General features: G+C 44.2%; 1 protein-coding gene across 1 annotated transcript in view; it reads right to left on the reverse strand.

The window, feature by feature from the left end:
* Positions 1 to 13,363: 13,363 nt before the first annotated feature.
* The window catches only part of CASP7 (caspase 7), a 31,055-nt gene continuing 22,392 nt past the window's right edge, over positions 13,364 to 22,026 (reverse strand). Inside the window, exons 3-7 of the mRNA XM_060034027.1 lie at positions 20,691 to 20,827; positions 20,100 to 20,228; positions 17,560 to 17,735; positions 17,037 to 17,166; positions 13,364 to 15,057 (exon numbers count right to left, since the gene is read on the reverse strand). Coding sequence (XP_059890010.1) covers positions 14,834 to 15,057; positions 17,037 to 17,166; positions 17,560 to 17,735; positions 20,100 to 20,228; positions 20,691 to 20,827 — 796 coding nt within the window. The 3' untranslated portion in view covers positions 13,364 to 14,833. The remainder of the gene's footprint in view (positions 15,058 to 17,036; positions 17,167 to 17,559; positions 17,736 to 20,099; positions 20,229 to 20,690; positions 20,828 to 22,026) is intronic.

Consider the following 22,026-nt stretch of genomic DNA (forward strand, 5'->3'; position numbering starts at 1 on the left):
ACAGGATCTGTTTAAAGATTAAGTAAGATTTTGCCATAAAAAGCCTATGGTAAGCATTCAACAAAGGTTATTTCTCTGCTTCTCCCTTTGGCCCCTTATGGAAGGTACAAGTATTATTGGTTCCTTTATTCAGCAAACTTAGATGGACTTCAGGTATGCAGAAACGATTATTTTATTGTTCACTTCCTGCACAGGATGGGTTTTGCTTGATTTAGGAGAAATAATTTCTTGGAATGTATTTCTTTGGATGCTTCTTTAAGGCCAGCTTTTGACTACTCTGGAAATAGTTTTTAGTATCTTTACATTTGGTCTTTAAGCAGATAGTACAAGTTATTGCTCTAAGGAGTTCGTGAAAAGCTTGTGCTGATCTCCACCTACTCAGAACTATAAAGCTACAGACAGCCCAATGGAATAATCCAGGGACCCAACCAAAGAAGGGAAGAGAGAAAATTTCTTTAAGGCTGTATTCCTTTGGAAAGGCTATCGATAAACCAGTTAGACAGACAGAGGGACTTCCCATCCATCCATCCATCCATCCAACCAGCCATCTACCCACCCAGTCCACCTTGTTCTAGGCTTTTTTGGTCATATTTTCCTACTAGTGTTACAAAGCTCCTTGAAGAAGAAGCTTAATATATCTTACAAGTGCTTATGAGAGTTATTTGTACTGTAGATGCCACGTAGAAAATAAAAAATTGGCAAGCAGACACCAAATACGAAGCTTGTAAAAAGTAAACATACCTATGAAATGCAAGTATAGTTTCCTTTACCATCTCCAGTGACCTGTAAACAATGTATCAGTGAAATGCTTATTGAAAAGAGCAATCATCTGTTCATCTGAAATATCAAGTAAGTTATTTCGTGATTTTGCCAATTGTCCTTCTGTATCATGAAACAGCTCTTTAGCTCTGCTGCCTCTTAACCAAAACACAGCTGAATGGTTTATATTACATGACCTAACATTTGTTGGGAATTTTTCTTTTACATATACTATCTTAGTTAATCCCAACAATTTTGCAGGATAAGTGTTGTGATTCCTTAATTTCAAAAATAGGAAATTGAAATTTAGAGAGAAAAAAGAACTTGCTCAAAGTCATTCAGCTCGTATGTGACCACCAGAAATCAAAACTCGAGTCTGTCTTGACTATAAGCTTACACGCGCCCTTTCGTACCCTCTAGTGTGTTGAATCCTGGGCTGGGATTGGTTGGTCTGGGCTCTTGGCCTGCTCTGCCACCACCTGTGTGAAACTGCATAGGTTGCCAGCTTTCTGGGCCTCATGACCCCAGTTGCTGTCCCTTTGTCAAGGAGCTCTAAGTACCCATTCAGTTCTGATTATAATGACGCCCTTGAGGCAATGGCAACGACATTGTTGGCCAAAAGGAAATGAGATTTCCTGGGCTGGCTTGGACCAATCATGATTCTTTTCCTCAGCATCTGAACAAAATTGAGGTACAGTTACCAGTAAGATGGAGAGCATCTGTTGCCGACATCATCACCTGGCTCCTGCCTCCCTCTCCAGGATCACCTCTGAGAGCTCTCGCTTGTACTGTCTGCCCTCTAGGCATCTTGACCTGTGTATGTACTGTTCCCTCTCTCTGATTCATTCTTCTCCCATCTCTTCACCTGGTTAACTTCTACTCATCCTTCAGATCTCACTCAACTATCACTTCCCAGTGATTCCCTCCCCCAGACAAGGTCAGATTCTCCCATGATACATTATCATGGTGCTGTGTTAACTTCAGAACACATTTTCCCATTTATAATTTTATGTTCGATTGTCTGATTATTTGATTAAAGCTTGACTCTCCCTCCACAAGACTGCAAAATCCATGAGGATTATTAGTATTGTGTCTGCTTCTGCTGACCATTGCATCCCAAGTAGCTAGCTTAAATGCCTCTCCCATTCTTTCTTTTTTTTTTTTTTTTGCGGTACGTGGGCCTCTCACTGTTGTGGCCTCTCCCGTTGCAGAGCACAGGCTCCGGACGCGCAGGTTCAGTGGCCGTGGCTCACGGGCCCAGCCGCTCCGCGGCATGTGGGATCCTCCCAGACCGGGGCACGAACCCGTGTCCCCTGCATCAGCAGGCGGACTTTCAACCACTGCGCCACCAGGGAAGCCCCCTGTCTGGCCTTTGATCACTTTGATGCTGGTATCCTACCTTCTGACTGCAACTTCCCATCCTTCTACCTTTTCTATTTCCTCATTTCAACCAAACCTGTTCTTCAGCCTTTTCAAGCCCTTGGGATTCTTGATGCTTCCGCATACTTTCACATGTCTGTTGTGATCAGTGACCTTTGCTAGCTGAAACTGCCATTCCTCAACCCCCTGTCGAAGGAAATGAGCCAGCCTGGTCTTTGGATCGGGGCGAGCATGTGACCCTAGAGCTGGCCCTCCACTGGTTGGCTGTTGGTCCACAGAGTAGCCTGACACAGAGTTTTGCTCAAAAGAGACAATGGCAGTTAGCGAAGCCTTGTTGAAATTCTCTTTCCTTTACTTCCAAGTTACTTTTTCGGCTGGTTCTCTTCTGCACTGATTGATCTTCTTTGCCTCTTTTGCTCGCTCCTCTACCTGCATGCAATCCTTACATTTCAGAATCCCCAGAGTTCCTTCCTTAGATATTTACTCACTCTACAAGTATATCTTGATGCTGGAAGTGTTGACAGTCCATTGAGGGTAGTGACCATAAATCTGGCAAGATTCCTATCTGCTTGATGTGTGATTTTCCCTAGTAGCATCCAGCCGTTCAGGAGCAGACATGGGGAAGCCAGGTGGTGAGGTTCATTCCAGGTTAGCATTTGTACTGGGGAGATGCCACAGAAGGACAAAAGAGCAAGGGAGTTTAGGATAATTGCAAAAGGGTGCCCAAATAGGTGAACCATGGGATCAGAGGGGCATAAGGAGGGAAGAGATGATGGGAGGGGCTCCTGGAGAGGAAGTATGGGTGAGATTGAAGATAGATGAAATAAGCTGGCTGGAAGGGTAGGAAGTGGTGCTTGGAGAGAGCATTACTGATTGATGCTCTTAAAAGTAGAACAGCTGCAGGGAGCGGGTGGCTGAGCTACAGTGTGTAAGAAGGTCATTGGCAATGAGGAAGTCAAGGAACTTAGGGGCTAAGATGTTTGGTCATCCACATGGATGTCTAGTTTATGCAACAAAATCCTTTCGAAATTCTCTGAAGTTTTTTTGAAATGAAAAACAGAATAAAGTTAATCATCTCTGCCCACCTCCCCTAACACATACATACAACAGTGTCTATTTTAATAGTTGAATTCATTTGTAAAAGCAAAAGTAGACACAGATGTCAAAGGAGGACCCTTGGATCCATAGACGATTGAAGTCAGAATCCTCTTTATTTCAAAAGAACACTTGGGTCCCAGTTTCTGGGGATGAGGGAATGTGTATAGGTGATAGAAGATGGCCCAAAGGTTGTAGGCTGGGAAGACAGCCAAAAGACCACCACTGGGTCCAAAGGAGGGATGACGGGGGCTGCTTCTTTTTCTTTCCCTTCCTTTCCCCTTATTGCCCTGACCCTGAATCCTTATTTTGCCCACCTGGTTGGCACTGGGGCAATGGGAACAGAGTTGGTAGAGAAGGAATGGCAGTGAAGTTTACAATAGTGGAGAGGGAGGGACAAGCATAGTAGAAAAGAGACCCCCCACTTCCAGCGATCCCTGGGACCCACGTGACTCTTGGACCGTGGACACACTCGGGACTCCAGAGTCGGCCTCAGCCACTGGTCCAGAAGCAGAGGGAATCTCAGGACTTGTGAGTGGGATGCTGGGGCAAAGGCTCCTTCTCTTCCTCTGGGCAGCACAGTGTGTGGATGGGAAGGCATTTTGCTTCCATGCGGGGAAGCCAACCTAATAATAAAGATGATGCAAGGAAAGAACAGAGCTGAAAGCATCACAGAGGTACAGTGCCGCTGTCTAGATGGCTTGGTAAACTTTGGATTAAACTGTGCTTGAATTCCATCCTTCCTCTGGACTTTCCTTTTAGGAGAAATGGAAATTCTCTTGACTGTTGAAATCAGTTTGCATTAAATTGTTTGTTTTGTGCAAATGGAAATCATTTTGATTGAGGGATGTATGATTTGAACATGAGGAATTGGCCCAGGGATAGAGATGGGGGAGAGAGTTTATAGGAGAAAAAGGATAAAAAAGGAAGGGTAAAAAAAGAAGATGACTCGGCATAGCATAGTATTTTCAAGCATAGAGTCAGACTTACAGAGTTCCCAGAGCTCATTATTGTGCTCTGTGCTCTTGGAGAAATCACTTAACTTCTCTATGCCTCAGTTTTCTTGTCTTTAAATGAGAATGATAAGAGTACCAACTTGCTAGAGTTGTTACAAGGATGAAATGAGCATATATTTGTAAAGTGCTTGGCCCACAGTAAGCACTTTATAAGGGTTTATCAAATAAATCAAGGACGTTGTGTCTGTAATTTAACTTATAAATGAGTTTGTGTAGGAGCCATACCTCTAATGGGAGGGGCTAGGCTCCTCTCTGAGTTTAAAGACTCTTCAAAGTACTTCATAGTGGCATTGGGGGTGTGAAGTCATCCTTTCCATGTTTCCCTTGAGTAAATAGAGGCTACACGAGGCTCAGGAATCATCTAAGAGTCACCTGGTAATAAACATCATGACAGAGTTGAAACCCACCAGGCCTAGGATCACGATACCAAGTTTATGCTTCTGGTCTGCTTCAGCTCACTGGAAGACCTTGGGTTTGTCCCCTTTTTCCCCCTGGGAAGGGGGGACCAGATGACTTCCTGGTGCCTAACAGGCCTAGTAGTCTACAGGTCTCATAATAGTAGCAGCTTAATTGATTGTGCAGTTTGCCAGTTACAAGGTGCTTATACAGTGTCTCCTGCTTGCACAAAAATCTTGCGAGGGAAGCAGGGCAGATATTATATCCCCTGTTTTACAACCAAGAAGCGAAGCCAGCTGATAAAAATGTTTGGTATCTGGTAAGTTACCACTGAGGGTAACTGGAGCTGGATCCCACTAGGAAACTCTGGAAGCTATTCTACAACACTCACCTTAGTTATTCCACCCAGGGGTGAGGGAGCTGGGGTATTTATAGACCAACTCCTGTCTATCATCAGGGGGCCATGCATTTCTGGCACTGCTGACCTGTCATATATGTAGCAAAGTGGGCTCAGGAGGCCAGAGGGATCCAGAGGGACATGTGGGTGTTGACACTTGGGAGTAGACCGATGTGGCTGCCACCAGCAACTGCTACAGTCCCCCTTAGATAAGATGCTCTTGTCACTTTTACCTGGAAATATGTCTGAAATATAGTTTTGTAGTTGGGCACATTGCTATTTTCACCTCAGTCAGGGTTTTGAGGACAAGGAGATGTGGCAGGTTAATAATGGTCCCCAAAGATGTCCACATCCTAACCCTGGAACCTGTGAATATGTTACCTCACATGGCAAAATGGTCATTGCAGATGTGAGTAAGTTAAGGATCTTGAGATGGGAAGATTATCTTGGCTTATTTGTGTGGGCCTGCTAGAATCACAAGGTCCCTATAAGAAGGAGGCAGGAGGTCAGAGGAGAGAGAAGATGCTACACTGCTGGCTTTGAAGAAATGAGGAAGGGGCCAGGGGCCAAGGAATGTAAAACCTCTAGAAGTTGAAAAAAGCAAGGAAAGATTGATAGATTTTCCCCTGAAGCCTCCAGATGGCATAGAGCCCTGCGGATACCTTGATTTTATATTTCTGCACTTCATAACTCCGAGAGAATAAATTAGTGTTGTTTGAAGCCACGAAATTTGTGGTCATTTGTTAGAACAGCAATTGGAAATTAATGCAGAGCAAATGGATGGGTTAACATCAGGGTCTACCACAGATGTTCAGTAGGTAGCTCAAACAACTTGTGCAAAACAGAAACCTTGATTTTCACCATCCTCACCCTTCCCACCAAACCTCTTCCCAGTCTCAGGAAACTGCACCATTTCATCTACCTGTTAGGCTATAAACCGGAATCATCCTTAATTTCCAGCCTTTTTGCATATCCCTACTCCAAATCTGTCAGCCAATCCTGCTGTCTCTGCCTTCAAGACAAAGCCCACACCTGACCACTTCCCATGACATCCACTACCATGTCAACCTGCATCTCTCACCTAGGCCACTACTGCAACTCCTGGGCTCCCTGCTTCTACTTTCTCTCTTTAGTCCATTCTCCAGAGTATCTTTGACAATAAATAGTTCGTGAAATCCTACCACTTCCCCGCTCAAATCTCTCCAATGGCTTCCCGTTCGTTGTATCAGAATGAAATCCAATGTGTTCGCCATGGTTGAGAGCCCTACATGATCTGGCCCTGCCCGCCTTTCACCCTTATTTCCCAGCATCCTGCTCTGCAGCACTGGCTTTCTTGATGTTTCTCAAATAGGCCCAGGTGGTAGCTGCCTCAGAGCCTTTGCACTCACTGCTTGCTATGCCTAGAAACCCCTTTCTTTGCATGTCTACGTGGCCCACTCCATCACTCTGCTCAAGTTTCTGCTCAGATGTGGCTCTGAGGAGGCCTTTCCCAGTCATTCTACCTAACTTAACCTTCCTCTCACCCACCTCCCCATTCCTGAGCTTCTTATCCTGCTTTATTTCTTCATAATACTTCTCACTACATGAAATCATATTAACTATCTGTCTTCTCCACTAAAATATAAATTCTATGGGCTTCCCTGGTGGCGCAGCGGTTGAGAGTCCACCTGCCGATCCAGGGGACACGGGTTCGTGCCCCGGTCTGGGAAGATCCCACATGCCACGGAGCGGCTGGGCCCGTGAGCCATGGCCACTGGGCCTGCGCGTCCGGAGCCTGTGCTCCGCAACGGGAGAGGTCACAACAGTGAGAGGCCCGCATACCGCAAAAAAAAAATTAAAATTAAAAAAAAATTAAAAAAAATAGAATAAAATATAAATTCTATGAGAGAAAAGACTGTTTTTTTTTACCTGTTCTTTCCCCAATGCTAAGAACAGTGCTTAGCACAGATCTCAATAAATATCTGTTGACTGAGAAAAAATACATATAAAAGGTTATTTCCTTTTTGGTGTCTATCATGATCAGTCAAAGATAAGTGGTGCTTCTCATGTAGGCGCGGTTTACCCAGAACACAAATTAGTGCATTTTCACATATCTACCCACCCACACCTTCTAGATCTTTATGCCTGAAAGAGAAATTTGTCTTCAGCTCCCACAAGTCCTAAGTTGGAAGAGAAATTGTGAACCAACTGTGACTTCACTGAAAGTACAAATCCTCCAACAGAGCTCTCTTCAATCACAAGTGGAGCCTCTTGCCCTCTGAAATGAGAGGGACCACTGTTCACATCGGCTATGGGACTGGTAGGCGCTGGTTAATTTATCACAGAAAATTCTTACTTGGTATTCTTATCTAACCCCTGCCTCTAGCACACACCCAAATCTCCTGGTTTTTAAATTAGCCATACTCATTTGCTCTTGGTACTTATATTATTTTTAAAAGTTTAGCAGACGGAACATATCTATCTTTATAATTGCTTCCTCTCTTGTTTTTCTTATTATTTTTCCTTCTCTCCTTCTTACACTCAGTCTCACTGAAGAATGTATCTATCCCGTAGGACCCTCCTCAGGCTCTAAAGTTTCTAAACTGTTCAACTTACCCCTTCCCAGGGTGCATTCTACCGCTAGTTTAAAGTTTGGCTGCAAACTGGAATCACATGGAGAGGTTTAACAACGCTGATTCCTGGTCCCACCCTCAGAGATCCTGACTTAGTTGATCTGGGATACTGCCTGGGATACTGTCTGGGCACTGGGCTGGAAAAACCTCCAGGTGATTCTAGGGTGTAGTCACAATTGAGAACCATCACATCTGGTCAATCTCCTTAGGGTCTTTATTTTTTTACAATTAAAAAAAATAAACTTATTTTATTTATTTTTGGCTTCATTGGGTCTTCGTTGCTGCGCATGGCTTTCTCTAGTTGCGGCGAGCGGGGGCTACTCTTTGTTTCCGTGCGCGGGCTTCTCTGGTTGCGGTGGCGTCTCTTGTTGCAGAGGCTTCTCTTGTTGCAGAGCACGGGCTCTAGGCAGGCGGGCTTCAGTAGTTGTGGCTCACGGGCTTGGCACACGGGCTTAGTTGCTCCGTGGCATGTGAGATCTTCCTGGACCAGGGCTCGAACCCGGGTCCCCTGCATTGGCAGGCGGATTCTTAACCACTGTGCCACAAGGGAAGTCCCCTTCAGGGTCTTTAGAATCGCCCCTTCTGAATAAACTCCATAGACTCCCTGGAATTTTCCATTTATCTCTTTAAATTCACAAAGACCTGGCTTTTGCTTGATGACTCATAACAACGCCCACCAAAGGAAATGTCTCCTTATTTGATCTTATAGTTCTTTGGAGTTTGCAAAGCCCTTTCCACACATTTTTCTTTAAATCCTCCCAACATCCCTGTGAGGTGGGCATTCAGGGCCAAGATGAGGTGATGGAAGCTGGAACAATGGTCTGCAGAGTTAGGGCTGGGGCAGACAGATTGAGCAAAACAAGCAAATAGACAAACACACACACACACAATAAACAATAACCCCATAAAAACAGGATACCCAGTTAAATTGGAATTCCAGATAAGCAACGAATAATTTTTCAGTATAAGTATATTCCATGGAATATTTGGGACACACTTACACTAAAAAAATTTGTTGCTCTGCCTGAAATTCCAATGTAACTGGGCACCTTGTATTTTATTGGACATCTCTGCACTCAGCGCCCGTTCCTCTTCCGAAGCTCAGGCTGGTGGCTACGCCATTCCTTGGCCTTCCTCTAATTCTCTTGCCTTCCTTTCCTGCTCCCGTTCTTCCTCTTCTCTGCATGGGTAGCCTTAATCCTCAGAAAGCCTCTTCTGTAGATTAGAATCCACTTGCACTTCCTTTTTTTCCCTCCTTCCTAATCTCCTTCTTGTGTCCTAAATTATTAATAAGGTCAGGCTGGTTTAAAAAACATAGTCAAACATTTATTGAGTACTTTCTGTGTGCCAGGCATTGTGCTAAGTGCTCTGTACTCATTATTTCATTTATTTCTCACAAGACACTTAGAGGTAGATACAATTTCCTAGCTACCTACCTATGGCTACTTCCATTTTAAGATGGAGAAACTGAGGTTTAGAGAGCTTGAGAGATTCCTCAAGGTTATCTAACTTGGAAGTGCCAAAGCTGGGCTGGGAACAGGGCTCTTCCTCCAGAGCCTTTGTTCTCAACTAGCATACTAGGAAAATGAGACGGTACAAAGAGCCTTGTGGCTTTGCTATTCAAATTTTCCAGCTTGTTCAACTTAGCTTTCTGAAGCTCCTGGGATTTGGAACGACCATTGGATAAACCTCTTCCATGCCATGTGGGAGGCCTAGGAGATGAAAAGTGTTGACAGCGTAGCCATCCGTAAGATGCATACATATTTTTGGAAATCTTATTTTTAACCCTGAAAAAACGAAGTGTCACCCACAAGTCTCTTGAAGGAAGACTTCAGCATCCATTGCCAGCGAAGTAAACACTTAACCCAGGACAACGTTCTTTAAACACGTTTGCTGAGGCTAAGGGGCAAATAGTTTATGCTGATTCCGGGTAACAGACGACAAATACAGTGTGTCAGAGAGGCTTTTTTTCAAGTGTTCCATAGCTTTTTTGGTATAAGCTGCCCCTATGCTTTAGCAGTCTGTAAATATTTGTGCAATTAATGTATGCTGGCAGACGTCTCAAGAGAAAAGCAGGCTTCATAATGCCAAGAAAAATTGTAATTAGCAACACAAAAGAAAAAGAATTTGTCTCTTTCATCTCAGTGCTTAAAAACTGTCAGCACTTAATACAGCTGGAAGCTTCAGAAAAGATAATTTGCAAAAGCTGATTTTCCTAAGCTTTTAAGAGTTGGTCCTGCATATATCCTAGTATAAAAAACATACACTTGAGAATTAACTTTTCCCTTCCTTACTTAACATTAAACCAGTTAATATTAATTATGAAAGGTGTGGTAGAGAAAAGTTCCTTTAAAAACGTCAGTAATGTTATTAAAGAAAGTATTTTACATTGTGGTACCTAAGAGGCACTGGAGGAGAGGGAAAACACGCGTGGCCCATCTTGCCTAGAAATGATTGCCTAAGTGATCTGAGAGGAAGAGGAAAGAGGTGTGCCTGCAGATACCAGCTGGAGAAGCCCGTGCATCTGGACCCATTCATTGCAAGCTCCCTCACACTTCCCAAGCTTCCTCCAAAAGTCACCCTGGGCTTGAAGTTCCTGTTCAGCCTCTGGAAGTTCCTGGGCAAGTGTTCTCTAGTTCTCAAGTTTAGGAAAGCGAAAGCTAGGTACAACCAATCACAGGCAACTAGGGCTTAGACTATAGCCAACCAATACTTTCCTTTCTGCTTCCACTTTTTCCCTGTAAAAGATTTTCCCCAGCTCCCTTTGAGGGAGCACTTCTAACCACTTCCCCTTTGGAGCAAATAAATTCCTAAAATTTTAATATGCCTCAGTTTATCTTTTAATGGGACTCAGAGCCAGGTTTCTAAATACTGATGGTTAAAAGCACCTCTGCTAACCCTGGATCCTAAGAAAAAAGTTTGATGCTGTGAGGATTGAGATATGCCTTAAACAACTTAAGCTGGAACTAGCAATTTTTCATTTCATTTCATTCCATGTTTTTTGGTGTGCTGCACAGCTTGCGGGATCTCAGTTCCCCAACCAGGGATTGAACCCAGGCCGTCACGGCAGTGAAAGCGCGGAGTCCAAACCACGAGGCACCAGGGAACTCCCTGGAACTAGCAATTTAGACCAAACCTATCAGACTGTTTCTTCCTCCCTCTTTTTCCCAAATCCTTCCTGAACCTCATGCCATCTACCTGGGTCAGACCATCAAAGCTCAAGAAATGCCTGGCCTTGTATTTCTGCAGTTATATCAACCCCCAGTGCCTTCCAAATTTAAATCCTTTGACCTCGTTTGGCTTTAAATGCTTAAAACAAACTTATTAGAAAACTGTAGTGCCATAAATATTTATATAAACCAAAGTCCGTGCCAAAGCCAACTCATCACCTTCGGCTTTTGGGTTTTCAGATGTTGATCATGTACTTTTAGAAGGCTATTCAAGCACGAACCTGCAAGCTAATGGAGTTTCCACGTCCACCCCAGTACTGCGGTGGTGGCTGGGGTCTTCCACGTGTGTTCTTGGTGTATTTGTGTTAACGATTTATGAATCCGAAAGAATTATTTGCCATCTGATCTGAAACAAAGTCCTGAAATCTATCGGAAGGGTGATGTGATCTATGGCCCGAGGGCACACTGGCAGGGACAGGTGATAATTCTCTCTATTGGGAGGACTGGTGGGAAGAGACAGGATCTGTGGTTTCAACGCACAACAGCTCCTGCCCACAGCAGAAACATGCGCAGCATGGATCCCTTAGTCCCATTCTGTCTAGGAAGACATCTTAAAGCCTGCAATTCATATTCTCAAACACGTTGAGAACATAAAAACAATCCTATCATATCACTCAGCAGAAGGCTCACCTAAAATGGAGAAGGGCATAGAAAGTATACCATGGAAATTAAGGGCATGGTAGAGTTCTACACGGAGATTTTTGCTGAAGGTTAAGATGTGCTCGGAACATGTCTTCTGTGAAAACTCCAAAATAGATGTTTTTCCATGAATTCTTTTTAGGTATATACTATATTATCAGCTTCAGTTTCAGTGGAGAGGGGAAGCAAAGATGTGTAAACAAGTGGTCCTTGCCGTCAACACTGAGCTTCTCAAAGTGTCCTGTGCAGGTGGATCCCCTGGGGATCTGGTTAAAATGCAGATTCTTGTTGAGTAGGGCGGGGCCTGGGATTCTGCATTTCTGACAAGCTCCCAGGGGATGTGGACGTTGCCGGCACACACTTGGTATTGATATTTACAAGGCAAAAACATTTACAAGGCAAGACAGTGTAAAAGAACCTTTTGATCTTGCCGTTATCTTTGAAGAACTCTGAAGGATCACATTCCTTTGGAAATTCATGGTACCCGGGGCTACTGCTATTTGTGTCCCTGCCTAAGGACACAGATGCATTGCTGCTGCTTTAAATTGGTGACCACCGCAGCTTCTCACCTGGCCAGATGTCTGCTGGAAAAGGCCTGACAGATGGAAAGCCAGACGAAAGGTGTGCTCCTAGGAAGTCAAAAGGCAATCCTTGGTGGCCAGAGTATCTGGACAAAAGATTTCAGGAGACGCACTGCAAGGCTGGACAAAAGAAAGGATTTGTCAACCGGTGTCTATGTCCCTTCAGTGGACATTATCTTCTTTCTCACAGAGAAACCTTGATTTTCTTGAGGTTTTAAACCATGTTGAATACACTGCATTCCAGCACTTTGAGACCTATTTTGGGCAATTTATAAACATAATAGGCTTATGATGGTTTATGGAAATTTGCTCAGAGGAAAAAGCTCTAGGCAGAGCCTAAAGCTGGCACTTAAAATAGGCTAGTGGCACCATGAGAAAAAGCAAACAAAGATAAACCCAGACTTGAGCCCACCATGCCAAGTGAGGCATCTTCCTCACCCACAGCAGCACTCTGCCTGGTACTTTTGCAAGGGGGAAGCTTGGATTCTAAATAACAATAACCAGGAACGTGTGTTCACCAGGACTGAGTTCTCCTTTAGTGCAATTTGTCATCAGAATTTCAGATTATAAAAAGATTGGAAAGTTTAAGAATGGAGACGGGTATGAACACATACCCAGCTTGGAACAGGGTTTCTGATCTTGATAAACGAAGGCTCTTTCCTAACAGCGATTTATATTTCTGGACTAAGGGGCATGAGGTAATGTTATTTTATAAGCTTAATGACTGCTCAGAGAATTAAAAAAAGAATAATGCTGACACTTGGAATCACTTCTGTCTCTTTAATGAAGCTTACAAGGCAAATGTCAGTAAGTAGGGTGCCATGGTTTTTACTTCAAATTACAAGGCCCTTGGGCATATTTATTTCTAAGACAGGAACCTTTAACAGGGGAGTCTATTTCCCAAAGAACAGCCTGTGAATTCTGAGAAAAGTGGGGTAGGTGCTTGTTGATTCTCTTGATTGACGATCACCACTTAAATTTTGAACATTTGGTGGATTTTAGACGGGCAGGAAACAGGGACAAGTCTAATAAACTGGCCCTAAATTAGTTTTCTTATTGAAAGAAGATACTTTTACACCATCTGATTTTGTTGCCAAATTAAAAAGGGCCAGCCCATCACAAACAGCTTTACAAGTTCATTAACCCTTTATGGGAAGAGTTTCAGCTTCCTAAGTGATTGTTTACTTGTTGTTTTATTAATGTTCGAGCTTCAAAAGAAAATATGAATTACATTTTGTGTTGAGGTCAAGTCAGTAAGGTCAATTCTTACCCTGTTTTCTCATTTTCCCAGTGAAATAAAAAAAAAAACTTCAAAAGGAAAGCAAACTGAGCAGATTAGGAATTAAACAACCACATTTTAATCAATAAATATAAACATTTGTTTGTTAACAAGTTATCGGGCAGAGTAAAATAGTAATTATCAAGGATTCAAAAGGGGACACCACCTTGAAAACACAGCGCAAATATCTTCGCCATAAACCTTCCCCCATTTAGAGAATTAGAGGTAACAAAAAATTTACCCAGAATAAGGCTTGGGATAACCTAAAAAGTTCCAGGCAGATTGTAAAGCTAAAATAGATGATTTTGTACATAACAGGTAACACAAAGATTATCTGACAACTCAATGAATAAATGATTGACTGGATGATTCACTGAACACAGGGAATAGGATTCCTTCTATTCACATTGTGAGCCAGGCCCATATCTATTTCTGTAACTCCCTTGCCTCACTCTCCCTTGCTATGCTCTGTATTGCAGGAAATCACACTTCCCAGGGCCCTTGCCAGATTCCTTCCAGGTAGGGCTGGAAGGGTAAGGTGTTAGAGGAAGACTAGAAGGGTAAGGTGTTAGAGGAAGACTAGCCCGGGTATGTTGCATGTCTGACTCATCTGGTGTTGCCCCATCTCAGGCAATGGCTTTGTTCCTGCCACGGCTCCATTTCCCACAACTCCTAGGTGGTTCCAGCTCCTACCAGCCAGCCCCCAACCATGTTTCCAGCTCCTGTGTATGACCCCAGCTTCTGGACTCAGGGAACCACACCTCCTCATAGCCCTAGGTGGTAACAGCTTCCTTTCATTTATCTTCTCTTTCATCATCTATGTATGTCAATTTCCTCTATTAAATTCCATCTACTGAAATACTTAGAATGGTTTCTGTTTTCCTGATCGGATCGTGACTACTACATATTAGAATCATTACACTTTTTTCCCCCTCTAACATATCTGGGAATTCCTGCACGAGAATCCGCTGTAAGCCAATGAAAATCATCACTCAAACCGCATTCAATACCCACTTTCTGCAATACAGGCAAACGAATATCCCTTTGGCTGTTTTTTTGTCAAGCACTCTCTTTGCCAGGTACAAATATGACTCTGATGGTCTACCAAAGTCACCACCAACCACGGTGGACACAGCCAAAACTCATCTGCAGAGGTCATTTTTGTTGTATGTACTAAGTGTGACAACAAGGAAAAAGAAAGACAAACAGGAAATTAATCTTAAGAGAAAGTCGCCAAATGGATAACAATGTTAAAAAAAAAATATCTCTGAAAATTCAGAGACGATAAGACAGCACCAGAAAGTTTCCTGTTGAATCAATTTTCCTGAAGTTAAAATCTTTTAGAATTTCTGGATCTTTCAAGAGCATCAAAAAAAAAAAAAAAATTCTGATTCATCAACAAATGATCCGTAGCTTCTCAGCTAGAATGCGCCCCTGGAATGGTTATCTTCAGAAGTAGAGTTCCTTGGTGAGCATGGAGACCACACATGGGATCTGCTTCTTCTCATGAAAGCATGGGTCATTAGATTGAGATTCAAAGTGCCTGGCCACCCTGTCATTCACCCTGGTGAGAATCTGCAAGATCTCCAGGCTCTTCCCATGCTCGTTCAGGATGGAGCAGAGGGCCTGCACAAACCAGGAGCCACTCCCTGGGTTCCTCCATGAGTAATAGCCTTCAACGGGAGAGAAAGAAGAGGAAATCAGCTGACCTGGCCACTGCTCCGCTCACCACCCAGTAGGAGCTGTCGGTGTTTGGGGCCTTCGCACGTGCTTTTCTGAAGTGACAGTACTCCCCGCCTATCTGTGCAGGGTATGTGTCCTACAGGTAACCACTCTAAAACACAAATCTCATCCTGTCCCTCTCCTACCTAAAACAGTTCCCTTGCACCCCTATATCAGGGTGAAGTTCAGGCTGCTTAGCACAGCCCACAGGGCCCACGACCACGTGGCCCCCTGTCTACCTGTCCGGGTTTGAACTTTGCTAATGCCCTGTCACACCCTGTGCTATGGTCTCTCGCTCCTCTCTGTGCCGTGGGAGTGAAAAGGCAGTGGTCTACAAGCCAGGGTGAGACCTCTCATCAGAAGCCACAATGCCCGGCACCTTGATCTCAACTCCCAGAACTGTAAGAAATGAATTTCTGCCCCCCAGTCTGTGGTCTTATGTTAGCACAGCCGGAGCAGACTGACAGCCCCTGTGGCCCAGCCTTTTGAGTTTTACCAACGCACTGAGCCACCTGCCCCTGGTCACTCTGTCTGGTGAGCCCTCTCTCCCTTCCTCCTGCTGTTTGGTTTTTCAAGACCCAGTTACAGCAGCTCTTTTTTCCAGAAGCCTCTCTCACCTGCCTCCCTAGAGTTCACCCTTCTTCCTTTAGTTCTGCTAGACCTGGCTCAGAGCACCTCCAACCTGAGTCACAGGTTGGTTCACACAGACACGTGTTGCCGTGACTCCGTCTTCCTCTCACGGGCAGGAGACCAGATTTCTTTCTTCCACGCACAATCCTTAAAACTTGTGACGTTATCATTCTCACAAAACCCCATCTGTAGATCCCGCCAGAACTGGTTTTCCAAACACAGTGGCCTATTTACCGTAACCAGTAAGTACCTCTGTATCAAGCACCTGACAAACTACTACTACAGGTGGGAGAATTCTAACTTAGTGATGGTTTTTACCCCAAACAAAGGAAGTTCACTGAACTCACTCAGGCAGACCTGGAGCTTGGTTAGTCCTAAGGTGGCTTGCTTGCTACAGGCATTTCTGGTGTCTCTTAACAGGCTGCCATATAAAAGAATCCTGGCCTGAGCTCTAACTCTATTACATACCAAAATCTCTATATGACCTTGGGCAGGTCACCTAAACTCACCCAAGCTCAATTTTTTCTTCTATCTGTAAAATTAGGACAGATGTAACACCTTTCCTAACTACCTACGCAATTATTTCAGGGACGATTGAGGTAAAAGACATGAACAACACTCGGTAAATTGTAAAGTGCCACAGAAATATTTGTTCTTATAATTCCCAACAATGATAATAATCATCATAAATGAGAGAATTCAGCCTTCTTTGGAGAGAAAAGTGACTATGTCCCTGTGGTAGGCAGAATAATGGCCCCCAGAATAATGGCGCCCAGGGATGTTCATGCCCTAACTCCAGGGCCTGTGAATATGTTACCAGACATGGCAAAAAAGAGCTTCGCAGATGTGATTGAGGTCAAGGAAACAAGATGGGGAAATTATTCTGGATTATCCAGGTGGGACTAATCTAATCACAGGAGTCCTTAAGAGAGGGGAACCCTTCCCAGCTGTGGTCAGAAAGAGCAGTGTAAGGGTGGAGGGAGGGTCAGAGATGGGAGGTTGCCGGTTTTGAAGCTGGAGGAAGGAGGCCGCGGGCCAAGGAATGCAGGTGGTTCTAACATGCTGGGAAAGCAAGGACGTGGATTTTCCCCTCTACGGTTTCCAGAAGGAACTGTAGCCCTGCCAACCCATTTTGGAATTCCGTCCTCTGGAACTGTAAGGTAATACATTTGTGTGTGTTAAGCCACTATGTTTGTAGCAATTTATTTCTACAGCAGTAAGAAACTGACATAGCTGCAAGCCTTCATTTCGACGGTGGGCCGGATGGCATGGTCTGGTTAGCAGACAATGGACGTGATACCTGGAACTGTGGAATAGGCGAAGAGAAAGTCGGCTTCAACTGGGATCTTATATCGGGGACTAGCATCTGTGTCACTGATAGGCCCCGAGTCGGCCTGGATCCCATCATCAAGCTCTGTCCCCCGGCAAGCCTAAACATCAAAGCAGAGATCACTCCGTGAAGCAATAGACAGAGCATAAGGACAGAGATCACTCCGTGAAGCAACAGAAACACGTGTGCTGTTCACTGCCGTGTCCCAGTGTTGTCTACGCTTGGCATGTACTAGCAATGCAACAATCTTCAAGATAATTTGATAATGTGTCAAATCAGTAAGCAGAGCAAATAAAAATATTGCAACGTCTTAAACTGTCATAATTTGTGATCCAATGCGATCTAAATGCAGATGGCGAGGATTTAGAGGTAGAAAAATACAACCCAAATTTGCATACCCCAATAGAAACAGCATGTAGATTTGTAAAAAATGACACAATCCAAGTCATTGTGTAATCTTTTGCCATTTCTATGGACTTTGGAAAGGGATTACCTGAATGAAGAAGAGTTTGGGTTTCTCTAACAGGGTTTTGCATCGATCCCCCCTAAAATGGGCTGTCAAGTCCTTTATTGCTGTCTTGCCGTCTGTTCCATAAATTAAATTTTCTTCTCCGTGGCTTAATAAGATGCAGGCAAAGCAGGCTGAATTTCTGTGGTCCTCTTCAGAAGCTGCAAGCGATTTAAACATTGAAAAGTTAAAACCTGTGTCCTGTGGGACCTCAGAGGTAGTATTCCCTTCCAGCCTGGCAGCTGTTACTGACAGAGAGGGACGGGCAGATAGTGGAGAAGCACCCCTGGACGACACTGGAGAGAAGTTAGAGAGGGGGAGAATTCTAGAATTCTCTAGAATTCTCATGAGGAAGAGAACCCCAAGGGTAGGAGGGCTTCAGGCAGCAGCTGGGAGACAGCATATGGGGTTGCTGAAGGGTGTGGCCTTTGTTAGGTCTGTGACACTGGGTGAGTTACTTAACCGTTTTGTGCCTTGGTTTCCTTGTCTGTAAAATGGAGACAAGAGTACCCATTAAATGAGTTGATATTTGTAAAGCAGACCACAAGAGTATTGGGCAAATATTTGTTAAAGAAAATAAAACACACTAAGTGAAAGAAGCCACTTACTAAAGGAAAAATACTCTACGATTCCATGTATATGGGGCTCCTAGAGTAATCAGGTTCACAGAGGCAGAAAACAGAACGGTGGTTGCCAGGGGTTGCGGGGATGGGGAAATGCGGCGTTAGTGTGTCATGGGGACAGAGTTTCAGTTATGCAAGATGAAAAGAGTTCTTCTGGAGACGGGTGGTGACGGCTGCCGAACAATGGGAAGGTACTCACTGCCACTGAACTGTACACGTAAAAGTCGTTAAGATGGTTTTATGTTATGTGTCGTTTACCACAATTTACAAAGTAAGAAATAAGATTACAAAAAAAAAAGAAAGAAAGAAAGAAAGAAAGAAAGAAAATGCTAGGTTGGCTGTCAATTTAGGAGACTGAGGAGAGGAACCATAAATTATGTAACGGCTCAGCTTGATTTCATCTAAGGTTCTGGGGTTCTAACTAACTAGCTAGCTAACTAACTAATTACTATAACCTATCCTTTCTTCTTCTCTTCTCTTCATCAATGATGAGGGAAGAAGAAGATTTAGAATTTCTTAATTCCCTGGTGGCCCAGTGGTTAGGACTCCACTCTCTCACTGCCAAGGGCCCGGGTTCGATCCCTGGTTGGGTAGTTAAAAATCCCACAAGCTGTGCGGTGTGGCCAAAAAAAAAAGAAAAAAGTAGTAAAGAATTTCTTGAGCACCTACTGCGGGCAGACAGTGATCTAGGTACTTTGCCGGAGTTATCTTATTTAATCCCTACAAGAGCCGCTTGAAGTAGGCCTCGTTTATCTTTATTTCACTGATAAAAAAATGGAATCTCGGAGAAGTCCTAGAACTTTGTCCTGTCAAGAAAAATCACCATGTTGCTACTTTGACAGGACAGTAAATGGGAATTCTGTGATCCTGACATGCCCTGGACACGGGTGAAATAACTCCCTTTTCATAAGGACAGAAACTACAACTGGGACAAGCCCTTACATCTGTAGAGGCCATTACCCTTCTCAAATCACATTCACAAACTTTCCCTCAGCTAATGCTGACTGCGGCCCCAAGAAGCAGGAGGAGATGGTATCATGATCTGCATTTCAGGAAAGTAAAACACCGAGAAGGCACAGATGCCTCGTCTAGCTCACCCAGCTGCTAGAACTTGGACTAGACCCCACATTTGTACTCTTGACTTCCAGTCTGCTCTACCATGTGGTCTACTAGGGTACAGAAGGTGGGCTCTTAAGATTCCTGTTCGAAGAAATAAGGAAAAGATGACTAGTTTTTAAAAATATAAGAGACGGTACTTAAGAGAGAGTGTTATGGGGGGGGGGTGTCTTTTTCTTGTTTAGCTGCACAGCTGAGAAAAGCAGCACTGATTGGAATTGTGTGCCTACCCTCTGCCCATGGGTCACCATCTAATGAGCTGGGAGGGCATTACTTTCAATCATTTGCCCTGAATGCGAGAATATCCTAGGTGGCTTCCACTAGATGGTGTGATGTAATAGAAAACATAATTGTTCTGGAATCGGAAGACCAAGGCTTGAGGTTTGGTTCTGCCCCTACTAACTATGCCTTCAGTATGGCCTTTATCCTCTCTAAAGCTCTGTCCCTATATTCATGAAACGGGCAAGATAATATTGTTGGCCAACACGCAGGGGTTGTGTTAAGGATCTAAAGAAACAATTTTGTGAACATGGAATTGGCGGTTTGAAATTGAGACCATTCTGTAGATACAGAACCTATTTCTCTTGCTGTGAGGTAAGCTGCTTTCACATTTTAGGGGGAGATCTAAGTTTCCAGAGAGATAGGTGCCCCAGAGACAGGTATGGAGTCACCCAGAGGAAGGAAGGGCTTCCCACGCTGAGACATTTCCCTCCTGCGTGTGAAGGTGTCTTCCCCAGACCAGGCGGGGAGAAGGAAGAAGACTGAAGGAGGAAGGGCAGGATGCACCTTTTTTCAGCAGATCTTGCATCCTGGCACAAGAGCAGTCATTATAGACGGTCACGTCGAAACCCAGGCTTCGGAAGCACTTGAAAAGAGCCTCAGCATCTTTGTCTGTTCCGTTGCGGACACCCATTCCTGTGGGAATCAAGCACCGAGTCCACGATGAGTGACACGTGCTGGCACCATCAGGCCAGGCGCTCCGGCGTAAATGCTGCCAAGGTCACGATTTAGATGAGCGACTGAAATAAGAAGCAAACTCAACGGAGAGGGTAACTCAGCCCACCCACAAAAGGTGAGCCTCGTCACGGCGACTCTCAGGCCCAGTCAGCCCAAACAGCCCGCCTTGATCCTCAGCCAGATCCCACATGTGGTCCAAATATTACATCCGCTAATACACATGATGGGACTCTCAGACTGCAAGTTCCCAGCTTCCCCGCATCCCGCTTTCCTGGACACTCGAGTACCACCTGCGGAGGGGCTGTCTGCCACAGGAGGTGGGCACAGTGTCTCCCTGATGAACATCTGATACAAGTCTGAATGCAAGCTGAAGAAACTGGAAGGGAACGGCAGAGGCTAGCCCATGCCCACAGCACCCACCTGTCACTCTGTCGAAGTTCTTGTTGTTTATGATGATGCATTTGCCCACCTTCTCAAAATTCATGTTATACTGATACGTAGGCACTCGGTCCCGGGGGTTCTTGGCCGATTTCCCTGAGTCATTTTTCTTCTTCTTACTGGGGAAATACAAAGCCAGTCAGGGGCTGTGGAAGACGTTTGGACAGGAATGACCTCTTGTTTTTACTACTAGCATCAAAGGGGTACCCGAAAATGCTGCAATGTCTGAGAAAAAGAAATGGAGCTGGGGTGGACAGTTGGTTCTGTTTAACTGTCATGTTTAAAATAAACAGGATCTCCTGCTTAATTTCATTAGATGCTACAGAAATGCAAACTGAAATCATAATGCAATACCAATACATTCCTCAGAATGGCTTCATTGTCTTGGTGACCACGTTCGGCACCTGGAATTATCATACGTTACTGCGGGAGCCCCCTTTGTACATCCCTCTGTGGAAAACTGGCAGAACCTACTGAAACTGAACTTAAATATATCCTATGACAGAGCTATTCCACTCCTGGGTATATAGCTCAAAGGAGAGCAGACGTTTACCTAACGACAGAGCCACACATGTGCACAGCAGTACTATTTAAACAGCCCGAAACAGGAAATAATCCAAATGTCCATTTACAGTAGAATGGATAAATTGTGGAATATTCAAGCAATGCAATACTATAGACAGGCAGACCTCAGAGATATAGTGGGTTCGGTCCAGACCACTGCAATAAGCAAATATCCCAATAAAGCAAGTCAGATGACCTTTCTGGTTTCCCAGTGCATATAAAAGTTATGTTTAAACCATACTGTAGTCTATTAAGTGCATAATATGTCTAAGAAAACAATGTAGGTGTATCTTTATCAAAAAATACTTCATAGCTAAAAAATGCTAACCATCATCTGACAACACAAGGTTGTCACAAGCCTTCAACTTGTAAAAAAAACACATTATCTGTGATGCACAGTGAAGTGAGCACAATAAAATATATGCCTACAATAATGAGAGTGAACAAACCATGACAACACAGAGCCACATGGATGCATCTTAGACACGTAACGCTGAGTGAAAGAACCCATACACAAAAGGGTACAGAAGTGTGTGCACTTCTCTATGTAGATGTTATAATTTAATTAACATTTACATTAAAAGGGGAAAAAAGGAACAGCAACTTAAACAAGAAAGTAGGCCCCTTCCGATCTCCAGACACTGACCATCCAGTTTTCTAAGAGTCAGGCACACAGGCACTGAGACTGGAATCTGGGGCACCGTTGACAGGCTAGAGGAAAACAATGACAAACGTCAGTGGGGAGCTGCACTGC

The sequence above is a fragment of the Delphinus delphis genome, chromosome 16 (assembly GCF_949987515.2).
Source record: "Delphinus delphis chromosome 16, mDelDel1.2, whole genome shotgun sequence".
Lineage (NCBI taxonomy): Eukaryota > Metazoa > Chordata > Mammalia > Artiodactyla > Delphinidae > Delphinus > Delphinus delphis.